General features: G+C 46.4%; 2 protein-coding genes across 7 annotated transcripts in view; both read right to left on the reverse strand.

Annotated features, from left to right (window-relative positions):
* The window catches only part of EEF1B2 (eukaryotic translation elongation factor 1 beta 2), a 954,602-nt gene that overhangs the window by 398,641 nt on the left and 529,518 nt on the right, over window positions 1–26,443 (reverse strand). The gene's annotated exons all lie outside the window — the stretch shown is intronic.
* Window positions 1–26,443, reverse strand: part of NRP2 (neuropilin 2) — a 115,473-nt gene that overhangs the window by 35,413 nt on the left and 53,617 nt on the right. For all 4 annotated transcript variants that reach the window (XM_050750818.1, XM_050750817.1, XM_050750821.1 and 1 more), the window contains exons 8-12: window positions 21,952–22,096; window positions 19,045–19,394; window positions 16,702–16,846; window positions 12,752–12,868; window positions 9,618–9,758 (exon numbers count right to left, since the gene is read on the reverse strand). In XM_050750818.1, the coding sequence (XP_050606775.1) occupies window positions 9,618–9,758; window positions 12,752–12,868; window positions 16,702–16,846; window positions 19,045–19,394; window positions 21,952–22,096 (898 nt within the window). The remainder of the gene's footprint in view (window positions 1–9,617; window positions 9,759–12,751; window positions 12,869–16,701; window positions 16,847–19,044; window positions 19,395–21,951; window positions 22,097–26,443) is intronic.

Here is a 26,443-nt window from a genome sequence, read left to right on the forward strand (position 1 = left end):
CCAGTTTAGTATGCGTATGTGGGATTCCAGTTTGTGCCTCCTCAACCATCCAAAGCCATGTCTGTCTACATACCCCACAAGGTGTGACCTCTGCGAGGCCAAAATCAGCACAGATAACTAAAAGGCAGCTGTCTACAGAAAAGAATTAATAATGGTGTCTGCTGAGGGAGGATACACCAATGCCATATCAGACCCTCAAAGATCTTTTAAACCTGTGCTTCCCCTATCAGATCTTACTATTACTGCTGTTAATGATAATAATTAAAGCTCATTCTTGCATAATGCTTTACAGGTTACAAGCACATTTACATGCAATATTTCATTTCATCCTTTCTATATTATTGTGAGCTAGGACTTACTAACCTTACTTTGCACCTGATGAAGAAACAGGCTCAGAAAGGTTAAAGTGATTTGTCCAAGGTAGAGAGGCGACTGCAATGGCAGAGCCCAGACCTGACTGCAGGTTTTCCACCTTCATGCAATAAGTTCTTTATTTCAGCTGCTCTGCAGGTAGCTTGCCCCAAGTCCTTGCAATCAATCACACTCTGTTTAAGGCAAACTGGCTTCCCCACTGGGTCCATTGCTGCTTTTTCTCCTCTTAGCTGTAATTCTCCACTCCTCGAACCACTCCACCTACCCCGTCTCTTTGGCTAGTTCTTCTCCTAATGATTCTGGCACACGCAACATTAATCCCCTTCTTTTCTCAACAACTCTAGCATTTACTGACTGTACTGCTGATTTTACCTTGTTTTTAAAAGGACTTCAGGCCATTTTCCATGGATTTCAGCAGGTAATCACTCACTGCCAGGCGTTATAATTTAACTGGTTTTTTGGTGTGTCTTATTACCCCAGTTATATTGTAAATGCTGGTCTTACAAATAATAAGGTTTAACACTGCTTCTTCTCTCTACCCCTAGACAGTGCTATATATATGCCACTCCTCAAGAAAATTTTGTTTCTATGAATGAATGGATGAATGGAGAATGATAAATACATGGTTAAGAATGATATGAGGCTATACATTGGAAATGAGGACAGGAGAATCAGCTAGCTTCTCATAATCCCTTTGATATAATCCCTTCACAACTCCCTCTACCCTCCCAAGCCAACAGCCCCTTTCAAAGGTGAGGTGCACCAGTAATGACAAGGTGGCTTGTGGAAGCACCCAGTGTACCGAGACACCGGTGAGAACCCTTCAAATGCTCCCACACTCCTGGTAATTTCCAAGCCCTTACTGTTGCCAGCTCATATATAAAGGAAACCAGATTTTAGAGATTTATTATTCAGCCTTCTTCCTTCACAGTTTCGCAAATAAGACCCACTTGCTGCCTGAAAATTGTTTGGCAGAAATACTATCACTTGTGTGAATTTACATTCTTAAGCAGCAGGGAAATCATGGCATCATGGTTAGAATTTGGTAAGTAAGATGTGTGTGGAGGTGTGAAGAACTGGGCTAAGTGGATTGTATCTGGGTCTGTTCTATTTACCCATCCTGTTACTAAAACTCCAGGCACAGCCAGGCCAAAGGTTTCACAGTCTGCCCCTTCCAGTGACTGCCCCCCAGGTAGCCCCCTCCCCTCTCCTCTCCCTCTCACAATAAAATGACAATCTCTATGCATGATTTAAGGGACCATTGCAAGACCGGGGAGTTAATGCTAGTGGCATGCTTAGCACGAGCAGCTGAAGGATCATAATTCAGTGCTGACATCTGAGCTAATCCACTAGTTTGCAGAATCTCCAGACAAGCAGGCCTCTGGATTTTACTTCGTTAAATCATTTGTGCCCCACTTGTCTGTTAAGTGCTATGAGCTCCAGGGAAGAAAGATGATATGTAAATTTAAGGAATTAGCAGTAGACATCAGTCAGAGAGATGCTGAGCTGCAAAGCGCCTGTCACTGAGAGAGGCCTGATTAGAACCAGGGACATCATGAAGGAATGACTCAGACCAGGAAAAGCCCAAGGAAGGGAGAAGAAGAGCAGGGGGAAAGGAATGAACACATTGAACACCTGCCGCCTGTGTGCGATCGCATGGGAGGCTTTACCTGCCTCCTCTGATGTCACCTTCCCTGTGAAATCTAGTCCTGCAAAATAAACACCATCTTCTCCATTTTCACCAAAAAGAAACTGAGGCTCAGAGAATTGAAGTGATGTAGGATTTGAATCCTGACTGGACTGAGTAAACCTGCCAGAGCATAGCTTCTCATCTGGGTTGGACTCCCAGCCTAACTCACTAAGCTTTTAAAGCCTCAGTCTTTCTATCTGCAAAATGGATTCAAAGACAGTGTTACTGCATAGAATTGGGGGAAGAGTAAATGGAATGAGCCATGTAAAGTATTTTGCACAGTAACAAGGACACAGTAAGAGCTCAGGAAAAGTTATTACTATTAATATCACTCTACACACTGCCTCCTATGCTTGCCTTTATTTTACTTGGAAAGAAAAAGGATAGAAAGACAGCCAATAACCCAGGAAGGCCAATCCAAGACTCAAAAAGAAGTATGTTTGGCATGAGGGCAGTAAAGATGTTCTCTGGAATAAGACTGGTTCTCCCTATCTGCTCTTTCTCCAAAAACCAGCCGGCCCCAAGTTTTCCATCCTGCAAGGTTCACTACAGGTCTTTTGTGTTCATCACAGTAGATGAAATAAAATACTACATGATCCTGGAACAAGAGTGGGACCTCAAGTGACCTTAGGGCAGGCCAGTCCTGACTCCCAGAGGAACCATGCCAAAAGCATCTGAGAACAGCTGTCCACCCTTTACTTTAAATTCTCCAGAGAAGGAGTTTCCATAGGCCACGTCTGTAGTGTGTTTTCTAGGTTACAACCCTAACCATCAGGAACTTCTTAAATTCAGTTTAAAGTTTTCCTGCTGTCATTTAGAGACATTTCCTCCTTCTACCCCGATGGAGCACAGCCAATTTCTGTTCTCCGACTTAAGAGACATTTTCACTTGTGAAGAATTAAAACTTGTAGTCTTTGCTTCTCTAGGAACCCTTGCCCCTTCAAATGTCTACTTCCTAGGGCATGGTTCAAATGTCTATTTTCTAGGGCATGGTTCAAATGTCTACTTCCTAGGGCATGGTTCAAATGTCTACTTCCTAGGGCATGGTTCAAATGTCTACTTCCTAGGGCATGGTTCAAATTTCAAATGTTTACTTCCTAGGGCATGGTTCAAATGTCTACTTTCTAGGGCAGTGTTGGTTTTCCACTGACCCTTCTTCCAAGCTACTATAAATGCTTCAGCTCTTTTAAGTCATGGCACCCACACGTAGATACTGAGATCAAACACGGGCTGCAACTGAAGTTTGTTCTTCTGGAATCTCCCGATTTATGGCCCACCACTGTCAGACACAGAAGGTGTTCTAAGTATACAGTGGCTACTGATTACTTGACAGTGAATAAAGCTGGTATGGTGGGGGCGGGGGGCTACTTTTTTATTTACTTGAAGCTTGAGGTAAAGCCCTTTGGATTGTCAAGAGGTTGCCTGAACATGACGACTGACCAGCTAAGAACCAGCCCTGCCTGTTGGAAGCTGCCTTCTTGTTCTTGTAGCTGATGGCTATGACGCCAGCAATGGACAGCTTCCAAGAAAAAGACAATGGAAAGGAAATATGTTCGATTGCTGAAAGAGAATGAAGAAATAATGTCCCAGAGATACAATCCCTCTCCTCCTGGACCTGACATATTTGGGAGGCATTTTGCTGGGTCCTTGACCCAAAACATGTGTTGTTGCCAATGACACAGGGAAAACAATCGCCTGGGAATGAACAACGGGAGTTCAAAAGGGTGAAGAGGAAGCACAGAGGACAGGGCCGTTCAGCATTTTAACCTGCTGCTGTCTCTGGAAAGGTCTCTTGATATTTCACCTGGCGATTTACGGCCGCATCTGGCTTCAGCTGCTTAAGTGTCATGTGAACATGTGACTGCGACTGGCCCAACAGCAATGGAATCAGTTGTGTCTACACCTCACCAAACCCTGAAATAAATCACCAGCTTGATCCTCCTGGCTATCACAAAGCCAAACACACCATCTGTCCAACACGTACATCTCCTGGCTAGCATCTTGCCCTCCTACTAAAACGACCATCTGAAAGAATATTTAGTGCTGTAGGAGATGTAGTCTCTTCGCATAGTCCATGCTTAAAACATGAGTCAGCCCTCAGCTGGCCTTCCAAGGTCAGCCTATCTCTGCTAAGGTCCTCAAATTAGCAACCAGTTAAGGGAAACACTGACTTTGGATAAACTTAGCAAGATGTTCTCAAGGTTTACAACAGACCGTTTTGTGGACAGTGAAGGTTTCAGTCCTAGTCCTTGCAGGAATCTACCCAGAGCTGTCTTTTGCTATGTCGGCTTTCATGAAGGTTTTGCCATTAAGGCAGTCTTGTCGTTCTGCCCCTTCGTTGTCAATCCACACACTGCTGGGGGACTCAACCAATCATGATTTGCAGGAAAAAAAAAGGGTAAAGAAAGCTTCTTCCTGCTGTTATTTTTTCCTGCAAAGCCAGGGACATTTTTCTACCTTCCTTAAAGAAGGGCTTCTATCCTTTTCTTTTCCAGTTGAAATTATTCCTTGACTATTGGCTTTCTTTTAGCCAAGCTGCTCCTGATCTTTAATTATCTATCATGGTCCAGAGCCCAGGAAGTTCTGTCTCTGGATTTGCAGTGTCTGTGCCCCAGCCAAGCCACAGTAACCTCTTTCTGAAGACAGTTCAATCTAACAGCAATTCAATGAATTGTGTGCTGCCATTGGTCCCACCCGATCTTTTGAACTCAGAGTTGCTTTTCAATTCAGTCACCACTTGCTCACTGTCAAAAAATCAAGCCCATTATGAGTAAATTCACTTATCAATTATTTCCTCTGATTTCTCGGCAACCATCCACTCACCATACCCACCCACACTTCACTTAATTTTCTTGTGTGTGCCTCCAGTGAATCAAGGCTCTGGTCTCCCACTCTAACGGAATTCATTCAATGGCCCAATCTGCATCAAAATAGCCCCAATGAGGTGTTAACAATCTTACCACTTAAATTTAAAGGAATAGCCAGTCACCGTTTGTAAAATTTGGATCTTTCATAACATTAAGATTCTCGACTTACTCCCACTTGAGCTTGTTTTTGAGCCTAGAGTAAAGGTTCTGTTCCCTCAATCCTATAGGCTGTGGCTAGGCAGTCAAACCTCTGCTCAATATCAGGTTCGCTTGTTTTCTTTCTATCTATCACTTTCATGATTTAAAGTCATTGAAGTAATACTGTAATCAGACTTCACAAGGCCAGCCCACGAATCAAAGAGTACACATATAGGGGGAACACACACTGGAGGGTTCTGAAGCTGACCTGGCCTAGTACCCTTTATCTCATCTTGTGTCGTTCCTGACAATAATAATGACTACAGCAATCACAATGATGATGATTATTGACCTTACTTAGTATTAATATTTACTTACAATGCTCTTTTTGATTAGTCACAATAGTTCCTACACCATCTAATGCCATGTTACTTGCTTACTTTACTGTAGTTATCCAGTGAGGGAGAATAAAACAGCTATAAAGATACCAGCCACTGAACACTCCCATCAAGAGATCTCAGAGAAGACACATCCCTCCATTTCTTGCTTCTCGGTTCACACCAAAACCAGGGAACTAAAGCATCAGCAAGGGTCCCTGGAGGTTGCTCTCATGTTGATGACCAAAGCACCAGAGTGGTGTTGTTCGATACAACACTCTGTGATGATGCCGTGTATACAGTGACATGCCCTGTCTATACACTGACCAATACAGTGTAGCTATTGTGCCGTTGGAATGTGGCTGGTGGGACAGCAGAACTGAAGTTTTGACTGCAGTCATTTTAATTAATTAAAATAAAATTGCCGCACATGGCTCATGGTTACCATATTCAACGCTGCAGCTTTAGATACCTGCTCACCCTATGAGTTTTTGCCTCAGTTCTTAAAGGCTGGGCTCTGATCATTCTTAAAACTGTCTATGATCAAAGCACCTGAGAATGTAGGAAACATGCCATCTCCTACTAAGGGGGTGCTTCCTATGTCATTGTCACTACAGAGGAAAGCCAAAGTGTCTTCTTAGAGAACACTGAGTGTTCCTCTGCAGCTAGCAGGGGTCACTGAATTTGGAACAGGGTCCCGAGAGGCTGGTGTGAACACCCTCCAGGCAGCTAGGCCACAAGCAAAGAACTAAAAACAGAAATTCTGAGTGGCTTGAAAGACTATCTTGAAAAACAAAAACAGTGGAATGAAACCAGTGGGTGTCTTGTCAGCCTTAGGCAACCACTGGCCAAAAAGAACAGAACTAATTGCTTACTTAAAAGGAAAAGGAAAAGAAAGAAAATATGAGAAAACAACGAAATCAGAAAACATCCAAGGAATGTAAGCAGCTTCCACAGGCCCTGCTCATCCTATGGCCTGTGTCGGGTACTTTAACACAGCTAGATCCTTTCCTGTCCACCTGTCTCTTCATCCTGGTGCCCCCACACTTGATGGAGACACCTCCTTTCTTAAATTTCATTACTTCTGTTTGCCTATCTCATAAGGGGATGAAGCATATGGCACACGCTCGTGAAGAGTGGGACGGTCCCCTCTGTGGATGGCAAAGTGTGGCACACAACAGGCTTTCAGGCTGACTCCGTGGGCGCCAGCCGCTCTGAACCCATTAGCAGTTGCTCTGCCCCCAACCAAGCCAGCTGCTTCCCTTCTCCCCAATCCCCTCAGGGCCTACCCCCTCCTTTTTTTTTCGATGAAGAAGAAGAAAGGACCACCCTGAACAGAAAGGGCTTTCTCTCCTCTCCTGCTTAACGCCCAGTATCGAGCTTTGTAAGGAGAAGGAAAATGGGAAATACAGAGAACGGTTCATAAAGTCATCAGAGGATAGAGGGAAGGGCTCTGAGAACAATATTATGATTTTGTTTCCTGGAGGCAGGTTACAAGTGCCACTTTCCCAAACTTCAGGGATTCCTCTGGAATAGGAAAATAATTATTTTCCCTTTCAATATCTTAAGGGAGGAACAACATTAGATTTAGCAGTTCCTTATGGCCCTAATTTTCTCGCTGTCCCCATCCATTCAGCCAAAGGCTGGAATTCTGCCCACTTTGTAAGCTTGCTCTGAAAAGCCCTCCCAAACCACAGGGTGTAATGAATCAGCTGGAAGGAGGACAAAGACTAGAATTCCCAACCACCAGTAGCAAGGGTCAGCCATAGGGGCTTTCGAGTGAAGGCCAGGACTGGACGAGGAGGAGGCGGTGGTGAACGGGTGAAGAAACAGAGGTCCAGGCCAGGGTCAGAGGGAGGTCACTTAAGCTCCCCTAGAGCTGTGACTCGGTAATTGGTGGCCTTGTGGCCTGGGTAGGGCTGCCCTCAGACACTCCCAGAAAAAGTATGCTTAGAAGAGTACAAGGGAGGAGGCCAGAATCATTAGAATGAACCTGAGGACAGACACTGAATAAGAGCCAGCCAACCTCCCCAGCCTGCAGAGGACCCAGGCTGTATCTTTTTTTGCAAAGCACCTCTGCTGAGGTATGTACCACACACACACACACACACACACCCATGCACAGAAACCACAAACACACTCATGCACACACACATTAACACTAGAATACGCACACCTACACAGACCCCACAAACCTTCTTTACATTCAGGTACCACATGGGGGTTGGGAACAACCATGAATTAATTGGATGCAGTCTCAAAGGAGTGGAAATGAAATGAAAAATCCAGGCTGGGTTATAAAAATAAGTATTTTTTCCCAACGTGCAGGAGGCTCATTATATTAATTAAACATTATTGCAGTGAACAGAGAAGGGAGGGTGATTAAGGCTGGACTGGGGTAAGTGTTCTCTTCTGTTGCCCGAGGCCGTGGTGATCTTCAGATATTAATCTCTCTGAGCACTCAAATGCTGAAGAGATAAACACTTGAAATATGAAAATGTTTTTCTCCGGATCAGGCACTGTGACCCTCCGGGGAAGCAAGTGTGGGCTGTGTCAGGAGGCCAGCTCCAAGTGCTCTCCTAGCGTCTGTCCCACTGCCGCCCCCCAGGAAGAAGGGACACGCCAGTGCTTGGGGTGAGAAGTAGTTCTAAGGAAGCCTGCAGAAGGGAAGGTCCCTTTCCCTCTTTTATTTTCTAGTCTTTTCCTGTTGTACCCTGGCAAACTGATCTACTAAATTTCCAGAATTCACCCCTCTCCTCTCCAGTGCTGATGGAGGTCTCAGGCCCAGGCCGGAGGTACAGGAGAATTCAAAGTCACTCAGTGCTGTGCTGGAGCCAAGGCGTACCAGCTTGTGAGAGCTGCTTGTCAAGTGTTTTGTAAGCCAGTTGTTAAATGTATTCATTGGTAAAAATTAAATTATATAAAGCTATAATTCAATACACTGTATTAAAAAACAAAGGTAACAAATCCTCAAAACTCAACACTTGCTAGTTATCTTAATACATTTTATCAGTATCTATACTTCTGGAGTCACCTCTGTCTACTGTATTTGCACAATGGAAAAAAAACTGTATAATGCTCTATTACTGACTTCTCAACTCCGTCTCCATTGATGTTGTGTTGGTAGCTTAAGTGGAGCTATGGTAAGGGTATTTATACCACTGAAAGTGACAAACGTTAAAAAGCAGTTGTTGTTTTTTTTTTTTTTTTTTTTTTTTTTTTTTTTTTTTTTTTTGAGACGGAGTCTGGCTCTGTCGCCCGGGCTAGAGTGCAGTGGCCGGATCTCAGCTCACTGCAAGCTCCGCCCCCCGGGTTTACGCCATTCTCCTGCCTCAGCCTCCCGAGTAGCTGGGACTACAGGCGCCCGCCGCCTCGCCCGGCTAGTTTTTTGTATTTTTTAGTAGAGACGGGGTGTTGTTGTTTTTTTTAATCCCTGAAAAGCCTATTGTTAAACATTTACCATCATACTGCTGTGAAAGCACGTAACAGCGGAGAGAGCAGACAACGCTTGCTACCTGTTTAGAAGGGCTAGAGGCAACCCCTTGTTGTCAGCAGTGTCAGGAGAGGCTTCTGAAATCTGGCTTTCTGAAACTAAAAGGGTGGGCTTAACAATGTATCCAGGACTGGCAGCAATACTCTTCTAGAAGCCAAGTGCCAGGCAGCTCTGCTAGATACCCATGGGTGTGGCCGCATTTTGGTCCCTCAAATTGACTTGGTATAGAAGCAATGGCACCCTCAGAGATGTATAAATCAGACTCAAGGCCAGTGGTCTCCCCATGAGCCATTTTAGGAACAGTACCCAGCTCGAAGTTGACAAGGGGCTCCATGATAATGGCAGTGGGTGCTGGCTACGGGAACAAGAGGACATTGACTCACCCCATCTCCTAGGGCCTCCCAATTGTCCCTTCTTTCTTTCTCCTCTTTCTTCTATCTTGGCTTCCCCCTCTCCCTCCCAGCTTCCAGGCTGTGCTGTAATCACAAGAGAGGCTGGGAACCACCAACCGGCTATTCTTTGAGGTGACGTCTTGAGCAAAGACTGTGGTGGTTTGTGGGCAAAGAACAGAGGATTGCTCTGCGGTGGGAAGTTACAAAGCTTGTAAGGGAATCTGGGGTTGAAGTATGTGGAACAGGCTAGCCTTAACTCTTTCATCTCTTCACTCACAGCTGGCTTACCTGGAAACGTCCGGTCGTTCGGGCTGGAGCTGCTGGCCCAGGTGGTCCGGAGCCACTTGGCATGGTCATACATCCAACCACAGGGCTCCTCGGGGAAATCAAAGTTGCAATTGAATCCCGAAGGGAGCTGCAAATCTTTGTCTAAAAGGGGAAAATAATAACCCAAAGGAAGGCAAATGAAATGGGTTCAGAGAACAGCCACAGTAGTACTATTTAAATGGCTGGCAAGGCCTGAGTGGAGAGCAGAGAAAGAAGTGGCTTCCTTTGCTTATTCATTTAACTCATCTTGGCGATCACTGGCTTTCGGGTCAGGCTTTGGTCTCATCCTTCCCAGGCATGAAAGCCAAGTCTGCCAGTGGTTCCCATAGTAAGCAATTATAAATGAGGCCACCAAATGGCTTCGGGCTCTAATCAGCCTCTTCTGTCCACCTCGGACAGCAGACAAATGTGAAAATTGCTGTTCCCTAAATGCCAGAGAAGAATGTCTCCCCAGTGCCCTGGTGGAAGGCTGGCTCCCAAAAAAAGTATTATCTCATCTCCTGCCAACCTGGCTCTCAGAGGAGGTGGGGCGGCCCATTAGCATCCAGAGAGACTGAAATCCCTGGGAGGTTCTGCCCAGTGAGGAGAAAGTGACCTCAGAAACAAGGAAGGCTTGTTTGCTACACTTCACCTCTTTGTGATCCGTCTCTATTTCTGAAGACTGGGACAGTCCAGCATCTCCACGGGGAGGTATGCCCGGTGGGAAATTTGGCATGGTAAGAGCAAATCGAAGGGACCAGACCAGCCAGCGGCTCAGCTCAGTGCTGACCAGGAGGAAAAACAATTTCCCATCGTGCTGAATCCCTGGAGGCTGCGACCCCAGGGAGGTGGAGAATGCCTTCCCTATGGGAATCCAGGAACTAAGGACACAATGGTGTCCTGTCTGCTTTGGTGGTTCACCTGCCTGAGCCTGAAGACAGAACCAAGAGAGTTTCTTCTGAGGTTCCACCCAGCTCCAAAACTCCAGTATGAGTTCATGCCAAATATGTGACTAAGTCGGGGTGGTGTGGAGGTGGGGAAAGAGGAAATGGGAACCCAAATGTGGTTATTTGCCAGCTGTGCCTGCGGAGACAGCGGAAAGATGCCGGCTAATGTTGGTAGCAGGGAGGAAGTGGGGTCTCTGCCCTTCTCACTTCCCTTCCCAGGGTTCTTAGAGAGGAATTTCCGTGGGGAGGGCTTAGAATGCAGGTTAGGAAGTCTAAAGGGAGCCACAGACTGGTAGAAACAAATTACTCACCCTAGGGGTGAGGAGGGCTCACCTCATGGGGGGCAGGGCACTGCTGGCGTCAGAGGGAGGAGGAAGATTGCCACCAGGCCCTGTAAATGCCTCCCCTTTCCAGGACAGCATATTTAACATTTGCCTACCCTTGGCCAAATTCAGGTTGAGTTTAGAAGAAACACATGGAATCTATTACAGAAGCATCAACCTGTGGCTTGGAAAAGTCAGCCCTTAGCCCTTACCATCCCCTTCTCCTGACAATTTCTGAATTTCTATTTTTCCCTTCAAAAAATATGAAGTAATTCAATATAGCATAAATCCTCTGTAATGTTTACATGTATACTGTATCTCAGGAACCAGATTCTACAAAAAAAAACTTTTGCAAAAAGAAAAGGGAGGAACCATCAAAGAAACCTCAAATGAAACAAACCACTATAAACGGGAAAATCATATTAAAAATAAACTTCTGAAATTTTGTAGCAGAACCCTTAATTTTTCCTTTGATTGTTGTTTAGCTAGAACCCCCACTCCAGGTCCCCAACAAGCTAACTTTGCAAATCCAATATCGTATATTAACTCCCTGTGCATTTCACTTTTGGCTCTCAAACTATCTGAAACATGTCTTGGAAGATTCTCCAAGTCTCCTTCTTCTCTCCATAAAACAAAAACAAGTTCATTAAAATGTCAGAATTCTGTATTCAACTAACCCCGACCAGCAGTGTCCCCCACCCACACAATAACACAAAAGCACAATCCCCAAAGCATATGCATTAAATTATTGCCTTTTCAGTCACATAACTTCAGCATTTATTTTTGGCTTTTCTCCCATTCTTCTTTGTAGCCATTTTCTGGAGTCATCCACTCCATCAGTGCAGTTCCTCTGTCAAACGGCTGTGCTTGCAGGTTCCACAGATTTCGCCATCTACCTACCATCTTTATCTCTCCATCACTTCTCTAGTCTCTTTGCCAATCTTCTCTCATTTTGTTTAATGAAGATTTAATAATGATCAGTAATTTACTGTAAGTTGAGGCTGTCAAGCTTAACATTCTAGACAAAATGCCAGGTGTTCCAAAATTTGTGGTTTCTTAGAAATGTCCTCATACTTGGTGACCTTAGCAGTATGATTTGAAATGTGACTTACTTTTGTGTTCTGCCAATTATTGTTTTTATCTAACTTGGATAGGCTCTGAAGATAAACGAAAGGAATGTAGATTTCCCGTGTGATGGGACCCACCCAGAAATGCGAAGCCCCTGAGTTTTGAGGGAACGGTTGAAGATGCCTTTTTACATTTCTGCCTTTGTCTCTGATCTGCACTCTAGTTATAGAGGATACAGTGCACTATCTTATAGAATCATCACTGTTATACTTTCTCAAATTAGTGGCGGTGAAAGACACAGGGAAACACAATTAAGTCACTGCTAACTGCTGGATTAACCCAACCATCGCGCTCCACGGACCAAATTACCCAGATGACTGCCGTATCTTCACTTGACTATAGCAGACACACACAGCTTAACAAGAAAAACTATCAGAGCTGTGAATTCTAAGGATGAGGATGGTTTTCCTTTAGCAGACAAGCAAGATAGTGAGGGCTCAACAAATGAGACTTCTCGAAAGAAGTCATCTTTGTCTCACCTGATGTCTAGTGGGTTCACACCAGTAGGGCTGTACTGGTTGTTACACTATTCAAATGCTTCTACATTGGTTGTAAATAGCCACGCCCCAGACCCCTGAGTGTCTCCACCTCTCTTACCCCTTCCCTGAGATCCCCTGGATTTCTGACCCGGGAGACCCCTAGGTCCCTGCCCAGCCACAGGCCAGCTCCCACTCTGACTAGTCGGCACCCATGCCATCGGGATGCAATATGTGCTTACCATCCTCAAAGCTGCAGTTCTCCCCACACTCCGTGGCCTCCTCATCGGTGGGATAGGGGGTAGTTGTCTCTTCGCTCTTCACGGTGGGTCCCAGCGTCTCTACTGTGGGCTTGGAGTCTGTGTAAGGGCAAAGGAAGAGAAGAGAATGCTGTAGCAGCCTGTGTTGCAACCCAGCAGGAGGAAGATGCCAAACATCTTTAGAGAAGAAAAAGAAGATGCACACATGTGCCCAAAACTCTGAAGTCACATCTGTGTGCTGTCAATGAAGTCAGAGCCATCACCATAGTAGAATGAGAATCGTCCTGGGTTGCAAAACCAGCAGTGACAGGTAGGGACGCAAACCCACATTCTTTACTCCACGGCAGAGGCCCTGACATTAGCACAAAAGGCCACATGAGGCAATAATGGAGGGGCGATAGGCGACAGTGACTCCAAGGAAGGACCAAAGCACACTCTGGCTCATGCCTGCACAAAACTGGATGGATGGGAATATGGATTTAAAGGGCCTCAGACTCTACATGGTGAAAGTGACTTGGGGCTATGCCTAAAGGTCAGGGTGTGGCAAATTCAAGTGTTTCCTGGATCCAAACACCTACTGTAAGTGAGGAAAGCAGAGGTGGTGGTGGGGGCAGGGGAGGGTTGGAGAGAGAGGAGGTGGTGACAGCTGAGATCTTACATGCCTGGTTTGAAGGTGGCCTCCAAGACTGGCTCCCCCAGATCGGGGCCTGGAGGGGAGGCAGCCCAGTGTAGCCAGGCCAGGTCTTCCAAATATTTCCCCCTTTCCTTTCCCTAACAAGAAGGCAAAAATCCCTAAGTAAAATCTCCAGACGCTACATGTTGGCAACTTGTTAAAAATGTTATACTACATAGCACACAATGAACGCTGGGTAGGCCAAACCTGGCTGCAGGCAGCGGTTCTGACCTCAGCTCTAGGTGATTCATTCACCTATTCATTTGCTTATTTGCTCACGCCCGTCATTCATTCAGCAAGGATTGAGGGAGTGAATGGAGCTATGAGTCAGGCCCTGGGTGGGGTGAAAGGGGTTCTGGAAACTGGTGCTCAAGTCCACATGTTTTGGGGTGGCGTCTTCATCCCAGAGCTGTCCACCGACAGGATGCTGGTGCCTTGTCCCTCTCATTTCTATACATGTTCCTTGGCGCTATTGTATGTGATTAGGTGCCTTTGTCAGGCACCCTTCAGGATACCATTTAATAAAGCCAGGAGCTGGAGGAAATTGCTAAATACGCTGAATAGCTTTTTCACGGTCGACTTCCCACCTTTCTGCTATTAAATACTACGTACATAACCTTTCATACTTCCCTTTGCTGTGTCTGCCTTTTGCTCACAGTAAATAGCAAATAACCTCGAAGCGTCCTAATTTGTAAGTTCAAATTTGTCACTGTGTCATAGAAACTCGATTGTAAAGCAAACTATGGGGCAGTAAGGCAAAACATAATTATCTGAAACACAAACAAACCAACTAACAGGTGAAGCAGCCCTGTCATATTATTTAGCTGCAGCAGCTCAGCCCAGGCCATTATTTTTCCTGTTATCCTTTGGGATAGGGATGAAGAAGTGAACCAAGGATGAGCGGGAGAAACAGATGGAAATTTGAAAAGCAAACATAGCCACATGACCTATGGAGAATAGTTTCTGGAAATGTTAGGTAGCAAAATGGGTCAGCTGATTGGTGTAGAGAATGTTAAACCCGGGGGCCAGTGAGGCACCAGAGGGCAGGGCATGTAAATGAAAGTGGAGGAACGGCAGGCACGGAGGCCTCGGTGTTTATACTGTTTGTGCAATGTTTGTACTGGGCGCTTCAAGGTAACTGCCCATCAAACAGCAACGCTCCCCCTGAAATTGAAACCAGATGTCAGAGACTTCAAAGGAAAGGAGGCTGGGCAAAGGGAATGCTCCTCAACTCTGATCTTCCAAGGAATGGCCAGGCAGGGCTTTGAAATAAGAAACCTGTCGCTGACCATCATTGGTGTAATTTGGGGTAGGTTGGGGTTGGGGAGCAATGAGGGAAAGAGGTCATTAGCAACTGTCCCCCTGACCAGACTGGGAGGGCGTGGCACCGAAAGGCAAAGGATGGGGGGAAGAATGAGGTGGACTTCATCCAGCTGAGTGACCTCTGGCAAGTGACTTCTACCCTCTGGGGCTGTTTCCTTGTCTACGAAAGAGGAATTGGCCAGGTCTGTGATATTTCCCAAACCACGCATCACTCTCATCATTGGGTTGTGGAATCCATTGAATAGGTCATGACCAGCATTTAAAACGTATCGACTATAATATTTTAGAGTGCACTTCCATGGTTAAGATGACCATTGCTTTGGGAACCTTCGGTTTCAGTTACATTTATTTATCACAAACGGTTTGCTGGGTGCCAGGCAGTAGTCTAAGTATTTCATATCCATTCATTCATTTAATCCTCACAATGACCCTACGGGGTGTAGATAGACTATTGTCATCTCCATTTCTCAGCCAAGATAAACAAGGCGCTAAGAGACTAACTTTTCTGAGGTTATGCAGCCAGCAAATGGCAGGGGCAGGACTTGAACTTGGCAATCTGTCTCCAGAGTCCAAGCACTTACGCATACACTGTACCCCGTATACACAAGTGTGTGTGAGTGCTTAGAAGTGGGTTGTGAAGGAAAATTATTTTAAATTGTGTATCATGGGCAGAAATGCGTGAAAGCCACTGGCTTACAGACTCCTGGATCCCCTACAGCGCTGAGCCCCTGATTCCAGCGCAGCCATAAATGAAGCCGGCTTGTAGCGGGGGGAAGTTTTCTGCACCTGCGAGAGGACAGGTGACACACATTTCGCAGGCTGCAGGGAACTTTGGCCTCGTCGCCAGGTAATGGGGAGTAAAGTGTCTTCCTATGAAGATGTATTCGCTGGGGCTGCCTTCAATTCAAAAGCGAGGAGGCTAATTTGGGCCCAATTCCCAGCCCCTGTGCCTCAACGGGGCTCCTCTGCACTGCCGTAGCCAGCGTACAGGCAGCATTTTTCTCCCTGGGAGCCAAAAGCACTTCTCCGACATGCCCTTATTAATCCTTCATGCCATCCTGCCAGCTGAGCCGGTGACAGGTACGGCACCGACAGGAAAATGGGGATACCTGGGGCCCTGGTGGAGGACGGCAGGAGAGCTCAGGCCCCTGAGCCTCCTGCTGGCATCAGGCTCAGGCCCCGAGCCCCAGTGGCTCCCATGAACTCCTTTTGGCAGGCAGTGAGTGAGCTCCGGGTAAGATCTGGTGCCAGCTCTGCTGAGGGAGGAGGGCCAGCGCCCCGAGGAAAGGAAGGTAGGGCCTGACTCAGAAGGGCAGGGCTCTCCCTCGGAAACCAGGAAGGCTGGGCACCCTCTGTGGGCCTCACCCTCATTTGGGAGAATGAGAGGTGTTCCCCGAGGCCTGGGCCACCTGGCAGGAATGAGCAGGACAATGAGAAGAAGTCCTGCCCCCATCAGCTCCCTGCAACAGGGTCCTTTCTGAGCAAATAAATGCCTTTTACAGATGTGGCCCCGAAATGAAAATGAAGTCTCTTAGCCACTGACATCTGGAGGCCAGATTCAGACATAAACCAATTACTTTATTATCATGAGGGGTTTTTTTCTTTCCTAAATCAACAGCCACAGCCCTCTGGCCTGAAGAGCCAGGGTCTAATTGAATTTGGGTGGGTGGTATGTGGTTATGATTTGTTTTTGAGAGACTCGGGTTGGAGAATTGAAATGATCCTTTAAAAAAGACAAAGTGCATCCCTTGAGAAACTGTCCCGAGTCCAGAGGCTGCGGTACCCGCGGTCTGAGGCAGGAGAACACGGCAGGGGTCTGCAGCGCTTCCAGCTCCAGGGATGGCTGCCCCCTCCACAGCCCTCCCAGGGCCTCGTGGGATGTCAGGGTCAGAGGACCATGTGGGTGAGATGCAAAGGGGAGGAAGTGTCGTCTTACCTGTCCAGTCACAGCCCAGCACCTCCAGCCGCATCCCAATCCCCGCCGGCGACCACCTCTCCGGGTATACCCGCACATACTGCGCCGGAACGGGGTCGAACCTTCGGATGTCAGGGGTGTCATAGTGCATGTTCCCTTCAAACAGCTGCAGGGAGAGAGGCCACTCAGCCCTACTAGTGTGGGACCCAGTCCCTATCACCTTCTTGCCTTTCCTTCCCCTTCTCCTCCCTGCCCCGCACATCCAGCCAGGAAGGCAGATTCCTAGTTGATCCCTGGCACTGGGACATTCCGATCCATGGGGCCTTCATTTTCAGACCAAGGATTTTATTCATTTGGAAGGTGGTTAGGGACCCAGAATTATGGAAAATAGAAAGTAAACAAAGGTGGCAATTTCCAGGTTGTGTCTTTTACCTGGTGACTGAAATGGAGTATCTGGGGAAGAATTTGGCTCCAAATGCGTTTTCAGCTGACTTTGGCTAGAGAAGGGGGAAGGCAGTTTGGGTGATCTTTGACCGTTCGGAATTCCTGGTCTACTGGGAAAGGGATGCTTCTTTTTCTAATGCGTGAAAGCCTCGACTGAGGTAGCCCAAGCTGACTGATAATTCCTAGCTCACTGAGAACCTGGCGGGAAAATGACCCCCTAGGCCAATGACACTGTCTTCTGATCACACATTGACAGTCTTAGACTGTTTCCCAAACCTTTGTTTAAGGAAAGCACTCCTGTCAAAAGAAACCTCACACGGAGCCCCAGTACATAAAACTGATGATGCGGGGAGCAGGGGGCTGCTTTGGTGGAGCTGGGTGGAGGACCAGCCTGGAGTACCCTTGGAGACACTCATCCAGGGGAAGGACAGGAGTGGGTGGCCCAGGGCCTGCGGCTGATTAGCCCCCAAGAATTCTGCAGGACCGCTCCAGGTTTCAGGATGCCCTGGGTCCACAATTCTGAACCGGAAGCACTGTCTTGGATAGGGCTGTCTCCCACAATGGCAAAGATCAACTCCTTTCCCAAGAAAAACCAGGCTCAGCTCTCCCTGGGGAAGCCTGCGGCCCAACTTCTGTTCCATTGATGCAAAGTTCCAGTTACCAAGCCCTGAGCCTTTCTAAGCTTCTGGAGTTGAGAGCTGGGAGTTTACCTCAGCATCGCAAAACCCCTAACCCAGCTCTTGCCTCTGTATTCAGAATGGAAACATTTGCTTAGCAAAGGTGTCCCCGAGACACGCAACACTCCCTCCTTTTTTAGGGACCCGTTCTTTTGAGAAAAACAAGCGGTAACTAGAGATAAGAATCAGAGAGCCTGGCCCGCCAGGAGACTGATCTGGGGAGGGACAGAGGCATGACGTCTCCTCCCCTTCTGGGGCTCCTCGTGTCTGTGTTGAAGGCTGACCTTCACTCTGGTGGCAGAAGGGTAGGCTGCACTGGCCTGAGCCTCTGGCTCGGAGTGAGGTTCTCTTGCTTCTCCCTTGCCTCAGTTTGAGAGGCAGGAAAGATCTAAGCAGTCAAAACTAGGAAAATACAAAGGAATGCAGTGACATTCAGAAAAACATCGTTATTTTTGGAAGTCAACCTCTAGTTTCTATAGCTTGGCCTCCAAAAACCACATCCCCTTTAGATGTCTGGCCAATTTCAAGGAAACTTTATCTGAAAGAGTGTATAAAGAGTGTTGAACTTTTTAAAAAGTCAGTGTTCAGTAGTGGTTAAGCATTGACTTTGGAGTCAGACTTCCGGTTTCTGAATCGGCTCTACCGCAGGTGAACTGTGCGACCCCGGGCATGATATCAAGCGTCAATTTATCAACACTAAAATGGGAGTGACAAAAAGATCTACTTTGCATAGATGTTGTGAGGATTAAAAAAGAGTCATTGCCGGGCCTGATGGCTCATGCCTGTAATCCCAGCACTTTGGGAGGCCAAGGCAGGTGGATCACTTGAGGTCAGGAGTTCGAGACCAGCCTGACCAATACGGTGAAACCCCATCTCTACTAAAAATACAAAAATTAGCTGGGTGTGGTGGCACACCTATAATCCCAGCTACTCAGGAGGCTGAGGCAGGAGAATCGCGGGAACCCTGGAGGCAGAGGTTGCAGTGAGCCGAGAACATGCCACTGCACTCCAGTCTGGGTGACAAAGACTCCATCTCAAAAACAAACAAACAAAAAGAGTCAAAAATAAGGTATTTAGCACAGTGCCTGGCACAAAGTAATCTCTCAAATGATATGTGTTTTATTGGATCTCAGGAGTTGGATGACGACTGTTCAGATGGGGCATCACCACTCTCCACTCCCCGTACCCCACGTAGCCTCCCCTGTGGAGGGTGAGGTTACAGAGGCCTCCAAGAACAGCCTACCTTTGGTTGCTGGGTCCTGGGGTCCTGAATGTATTCCCAGTCCTTGCCATTTAGGCTGTAGGAGACTTTGAACTTGCGCACAAACGCCCTGGCTTCCACGGCAGTGATACTGTCTCCTCCGCGGGCTCCCTGGATGATGACGCCTTTCACTGTCTTGGGTGTTCCCAGATCTACCTGAAGCCACTCCTCACCCGGCTGGGCCTGAGGGATTCGAGGGAACCAGCCCGCGCGGCTGCTGACCAGGCGGGCCGCACTGGGGCTCCAGAGATATTCGTGGGTGGAAGAGGCGGAGATCTGGGAGTCTGCAATGAGGCCTGAGAGCATCCCCAGCATGTTGGAGCAGGGGGCATCTGCAGAGAGGAGAGGAAGATACAAGAGGTCATGGCTGACACCTGCTAACCAGGGACCACCCCCTATAAGGAGGGAGTTGCAAAAGAGCCCAACTGTCAAATACTAAGTCAGCACTGATTTCTCTGCGTGGTGAATGTGTATAGCACTGTGGTTAAGAGCCTGGACTTGGAGCTAGACTGCCTGTGTTCATGTTCGCTCTGCTACTTTCTAGTCAGAGGGCCTTGGGCAAATTATTTAATTGCTCTTTGCCTCAGATTCCTTAGATCTAAAGGAGAGCTAATAGAGGTGCCTACCTCTTGGGGGCTGTTGCAAGAATTCTGTTAGTTACTAAGACCTCACAGGACAGTGCCTGGCATATTTAAGTATCCAATGGCCATTAACTATTTGTGCTTACAGCTCTAGCCAAGAACTCTCAGAATGTGCATCTGCACATCCCTGTTGATGACACTAGTCCCCACTGACCCTCTCAGGGACACCGAGCACAGGGGAACTGAGCTAAGCACTGAACTATTTCCTAGTGATTGTTTTGCCAAGCAGAAGGAAACCTTCCCGGCGTCAGTATCAGGTCTTTATTCCCCATATATGTTATCACTGCTCTTTACTGCCTTGGAGCCTTCCTACATGCTGTTCCCATGACCCAAAATGCTTTTCCCTTCAGTCACCCCCAGGCTAACATTTTCTTATCCCCATGCTCAAGTGTCATATCCACAGAAAGGCTGTCCCCCAATTTTCAATCCACACGAAATTGGGTTCCGTCCGAGCACCCTGTTCTTTTCCTTCATACGCACATTCTAGTTTATCCAGTACTTGCATTTGTTTATTATCTATCTTGCTCACTAGCCTGAAAGTTCTACAATGTCAGAGACCCCATCTGTTTTGTTTCTGTCTCTATGTCCCATTCCCAGTGTGTGCCTGGCACATCAGATGTGTGGAGCAAATGATTGAGTGGAGAATGCATGAATAAATGATGTCAGGCAAGGCAGGGTCTATAGTCAGTGTGCATTTCATACTTGCAAACTGAACTATGATAAAAAAAAGATTCTCCAGGTTGTCCCCCTTCTTCAAAATCACTGGTTCTCTCCTTTCAATCTTCCAGAGAATGAGCTCTAACTAAATGTTTGCTGATTAACCTGGAACAGCAACAGCAAAGGGACAGAAAATAGTCCCCTAGACAGGATTAGCATAAACTAATAATCCCATTAGAAGAAAACAGGGTCTTTGTGTAAATGTGATAAGAGCAGAGAATTTGAATTGAGAAAATGTGGGTTCAGATCCTGGCTCTGTCACCTCCTAGTTGGGTGACTTTGGGCAAGCTGTTTAACCTCTTTGAGTCTTGGTTTCCTCATCAGTCCCCGGCCCACCCTACCTCACAGGGTTGTTAGAAAGCATAGGCAAGATGATGAACAAGAAAGGCATGTGGAGATGCAGAGACTGTACAAACACATGGTGTGTTAACTAGAAGCCTCAGACAGGGTCAGACCTTGGAGCACTCCCTATCAGAGCTGCAATGATTAGGGGAAAGACACGTGGATGGATGTACACTGAAGACACTTCTAGGTCAAAGAGGCAACTTGCCTGCCCTGGGCTGAGCCCACAAGATAAAGGGGATTGGTCTGTCCTTGCATTTCTGGGGCTAATCCAGCCATCATCATCTCCCATCTGTACCCCCTGCATTAGCCTCCTGTAATGTCCCAGCTCCCACTCTGGTCTTCTCCAGTCTACAGACCTTGGGTTTCAGCCCACAAAAAAGCTGTGTCCATGCCCCTCACTTCCTCTTTTGGTCCCTCTTGCCACTGTGCCATTGAGAAAGCTGTGACCATTGCCTGGTGCACTTTCTGTCCCCTCTTCACCAGGTAATGTCTGTTATCTGCCTTCTAGCCTCACCTCAATCATCACCTCCTCAAAGAAGTCCTCCTTGAGCTCCTAGGCTGGGTCAAGTCCCCTACAATGTACTTCCAAGGACCATAAGCCTCTATTTCCAGACGTTGATCACAGTTTTGATTTTATACTTATGAGTTTATTAGTATGTCTGCCCAACTTGTCCATATGCCCACACAGAACAGAGTCTGTTATGCCCACCATTGTGTCCACAGCACCATGCACAGCTCTTGGCCCCTGATTGAGGCAACAGAGAGTGTTATTTGAAAGCAGGGGCTTTGGACTGAAACTGCCTAGATTCAAACCATGGTTCTACCACTTACTGGTGAGTGACCTAGCTCTTTAAGTCTTGGTTTCCTCATCTGTAAAGTGAGGAGAATAATATCTATAGAGTCCTTATGAGGATAATAAAATATGTTACATCTTAAGTGCTTAGAATGGCATCTGTACCTAGTTAGCATTCCATAAATGTTAGCTATTAATAGTAGAAATCGTAGATGCTTAATAAATATATACTGAATGAATGAATGAGAAGACAAACTCTGGTAGGACTTGAGTCCTTGAGCCAGTCTGTTTGGGAAGGTCATGTGGTACAGTCATGCTGTTTGCAGAGAGTTGAAAGGGAGCAGAGCCCAGGACTCAATCAGCACCCCAACCTCATTGGAGCCCCCACCTCACCTGTGACCCGGCAGCCGAAGAGCTCCAGCCGGAGGGCAATACCTGAGTGCCAGGTCTGAGGGCGGATCCTAACAAACCTTGTCAGCAGCGGAGCGTGGAGCTTGTTCAGAACCACCTCAGTTGCATCGTTGTTGGCTTGAAATACCTGTAGCGTAAGATGCAAAACCATGTTATAAAACCGTTTGTAGTTCAGCCACTTGAGCAGTCGTTGAAGGAGATGGGAAGGTGCTGTTGAATTTTCTTTCCCTCAAGCTTAAAAATAATCAGTGGGTGTGTTGTTTTTGGGCTTTTTAAAGAAACACAATGTAAAAAAAAATTAATTTCTCACACTGTTCTACTTGAAAATTATCAATAGTCTTCCCAGAAAATTTTAGAGGGAAGGAAAATTTTGCCTCCAGGCTGAGAGCAGGTAGAAGAAGGAAAACACTCGAGAAGCTAAGGAAGAGGGAGAAAAGTAGAATATCTGTTTAAAATGAAGTAAAAATGTCATCTTTTAGGGCTACCAGACCTCACTTGAACTTGACACTCCCTCTTCCTCATGTTGCAGGCACCTAGGAATATTTGCAGAGCATCTTCTAATTGCAAAGTGCTTCATGGTTGTTTTTGTTAGTTACTTGATGCCATCCCACCCATGAGTGGGCGAGATGATGAGGGGCACCCTCTACCTACAATGGTCCTGTGTCAATCAACACTTTCTTGGTTCTCTCTGATCTTTGTGGTAGGGTCAGGGTTGCAGACAGTCCTTCAGAGCCCTGCTCCAGCTTCCTCTCACTGTAGTCCCGCCCTATAATGAAATCCATCCCTGTCCCCATCTGACCAATACATCTCTTATGGGAGGGAAGGCTTTTTGGAACAGCTTCTGATCCAACATGGTGGGAGCAAGTCCTGGCTTTCCAGATGGCCCAGATCAATAACTGCCATATGGACCTTATGCTTTTTTGTGCTCTCTGTTCAAAAAAAAAAAAAAAAAAAAAAAAAGAAAGAAAGAAAAAAAAAAGTAACTAGAGCAAAGTATATGTGAGTTTCCCTTAGTTTTCCTGAAAAAGGGTAGAGGGAAAAACCAACTAATCAACCACCACTTCTAAATCATACCTGTTATAGCTATAACAACCAAGGGCTATAAGTAGAGTATAGTTGGCTATACTCTACTTATAGCCAACTCTGCAACCATCAGCGATTTCTCCTGTTTAGGAGAACTAGATGCTTCGGCTCCTGATATTCAGGCCATGCCAAGTGTTTGGGCGCACCAACAGGGTTGGGACAAGAGGACTGGGGAAACTGGTATATTTGAAGACTTTTCAGCCAGATGCAACACAATACCTTTGAGTATAAACAATTATGTCTATAATACCCCAGGAGGTAGGTATTCTTATCTCCACTTTATTGGATAAGGAAACTGAGGCTCAGAGATGCCTGTCTGGATCCACCATCCTTGCCAAGTTTTTAGGTTTTAAGCTTATAGTCTCTTCTAACACATTTTCAGTGTTTGTGTTCATGGCTGGAGTCATGAGGCCCTTAAAGTCTCCAGGCATGGGCTGAATGGAGGTAGGGTCACTGTCCAGTGATGTGTTCCCAGTGTGAGTTTATAATCCCACCTTAGAATGGCTTTGAGTAATGGCAAAGAGCAGCACAGAAGTCTAGAGCCAATTGACAACACAGTCCTTTCTTCCCCATGAACTGTGAACTCTATCATTTAACAACCCTATTTCCTACTTGCTAACGTTAAAAGTTGGAGCCATTTAAGAACATACCACTGAAGACATACCTTTTGCAAGTAACTGAAGGGAAGTGGCTTCCTGAAGACAAACAGGGAAGCAGATTTTCGCTGGTCCACCATATTCAGTTTAAACCACTGCTCTGATGCTTAGTCCACCAAATCTGGGGGTGCTCCCAGCTCACCCAGTCTGCTGCTTCCTCTCCTCCCCTGGGAAGCCCTCCCACCGGGTCCTAAAGTTGATAGCAGGGAGCACACCTGGGAAGAACTTGTTACTCACTCCTCTCTCCCAGGTTCGATTTTGCTGCTTCCTGAATAGCGATTGTGGGTGAGAAGGAGTGAGAAGACCAAGTTAGCAAGGGAAGGAGAAAAGCCAAGGCAATGGAAGGAAGGAGGGTTAGGGCCAGACACCCTGAGGAAGGCCCAAGGGGAGTGGTGCCTGAACCTGCTTGCTTCGTACTGATAAAGGGCTCCACAGCTCTCAGGAAAGGGATGGGGGACTGGATCCAAGGAAAAAAGAGATTCATCAGTTCTCTGAGAATTCAGCATGAGGCAGAAGCTATCTGTTTGTTTTTGTTTTGTTTTGTTTTGTTTTGTTTTGGCAAGGAAGAAGCAAATGCAGCACTTTGCTTATTTCGGACGGGTGCTGTGAGCAGCAGCGGGGGGCCTCCACTGGCCCGCTCTCTGAAAGATGGTGATGGGGACTGTGTGTGTGGTCGCCATCAGGAGACGCTAAGGAGTTCACATTGGGGGAAAAAAGCTTTATTTGCCACGTGAATGCATCATTGGAAAGTTGAGTGGATCTGAACTTTAACACTGCTGCTAATCCACAGCATACACACCACGCTGGTGCCGTTTAGAAACACAGCATGTCTTATGTGTTGCTAATATCCAATTTTATCTTATCTGACCCTGGCATTTCTCAGCCTTGGCAGGCAACACTAAGATACCTTTTCTTTCCTCAGTGAGTAAATGATTGTGTATTTGGACTGTCTTTGGGATGGCGGTGTGTGCATGAGTGTGGCTCACATGGGCATGGGGTGCACATGCTCGCATGTATGAGCTGAGGGAGGGGGTCGGTCTTCCCATGGATACATGTGGCCACAGGCTCTGGGTGAACCCCCTAATCTCTGCTTACAGTATCATCAGTCAGGAAGGGAGGCAAGCACACAGTTTGTATCCCCTAGGCCATCTACCTGACTGCTTCAACTGAACTGCACTCTGCCCTTTCACTTTGCCTACTCTTCTCCCACCCTTGAATCAAATGAAGGATCTTTTCAACTTAGCTTCAGATTACCCTTCACGTTTCCAAGCCTAGTTCCTGAACTGTTTTCTTGTCTGCTCTTGACTTTGTGTTCACATCTGCCCTCTGTTCTCTGGATGGTGAAGGAACAACATCTTATTAGATTTTTAACACACCTCTCACTCAGAGTGTGGTATAGTGGGAAACACAAGACAAAAAAACCTACTACTGAATCAGAAGCCAGGAGCCACACTCTGCTGCTAATTAGCTCATAAGTGTGGGCAAATATCTCTACCTCCCTCGGGCCCCAATTTCCTCCTCTGTTAAATGAGGGGATTGTATGAGTTGATTTGTAAGGTTCTCTCTGGCCCCCTGCTTCTAAACCTTTCTTCACATGACTTTTTGTGGTTTGAACTGCTTTAACAGTGTCCACTTTGCAACAGGGCACTTTAGTTACCCGTTGTCCCTTACAGCCTAAGTGCTTTTGCAGACAATTGCTGTGGATGTTTTATACACTTTGAATAGTGCCCGGAACACATGGGGAGTGCCCCACTCACAGGGCAAGTATACCTTGTTGATGTGTTGCTTCAATACCAGTTCAAATTATTAATAACAAAGAGTCATGAATAACAACACCTTAGTCCTTACATATTGTCTTTTGCCCAAAGATATCAAAGTGCAATTTATGAAAATCCATTTTTAATGAAATATTAAGCAGTTTCTATTTATCCTGACCCAATGGGTTTACAAGGTCTCTATTTTTCTCCCTGCATCTCCCCTATTTATAGCTAGTAAATGCTTTCATATATTATACATCTTTATGACTTTCTCAATGCTTCTGTGGTTTTAGAATCACCCTTCATATGTTTTCTGATCAAATTCACTGAGATGGATTCTTGGCTTCCAGTCTAGGCATTGCAAGGTAGGGGGTTGTATGCATGGGAAATGACGCCAGGAAATTGGTTTTATTCCCTATTCCCTGATGACTCACTGAATCACTATAGGTAAATCAATAAACTGTAGATACCTTGGTTTCTCCTTCAGGAAAATCAAGTCGATAACAGGCTTGCAGATAGACACTTAAGTTTACTGGCCCTCCCTCCGAGACTTGCATAGCACCCAGGACAGATGTTAGCGTGTAAGCCAAGTCACAAGTCACAAGTGGGTCTTTGCACAGGTGGGATAGTTTCAAGTTCTAAAAGCCACAACTACTCCCAAGTCCCGCCTTCAGGCCAACAATTTTCAGACCACAACTTTGCAGTGAGGTATCTGAGAAAAATCAGTGGATTGCCTTTTATGTTATACTCAGATAGGCATATATCAAACAGAATGATCGAATGCTAACATCTGCTTTAGAAGCTGGATGTCACAGAGGACATACATTTTTTATTTTTTATTTTATTTATTTATTTTTGAGATGGAGTCTTGCTCTGTCACCCAGGCTGGAGTGCAGTGGCATAATCTTGGCTCACTGCAACCTCTGCCTCCCGAGTTCAAACAATTCTCCTGCCTCAGCCTCCCTAGTAGCTGGGATT

The sequence above is a fragment of the Macaca thibetana genome, chromosome 12 (assembly GCF_024542745.1).
Source record: "Macaca thibetana thibetana isolate TM-01 chromosome 12, ASM2454274v1, whole genome shotgun sequence".
NCBI lineage: Eukaryota > Metazoa > Chordata > Mammalia > Primates > Cercopithecidae > Macaca > Macaca thibetana.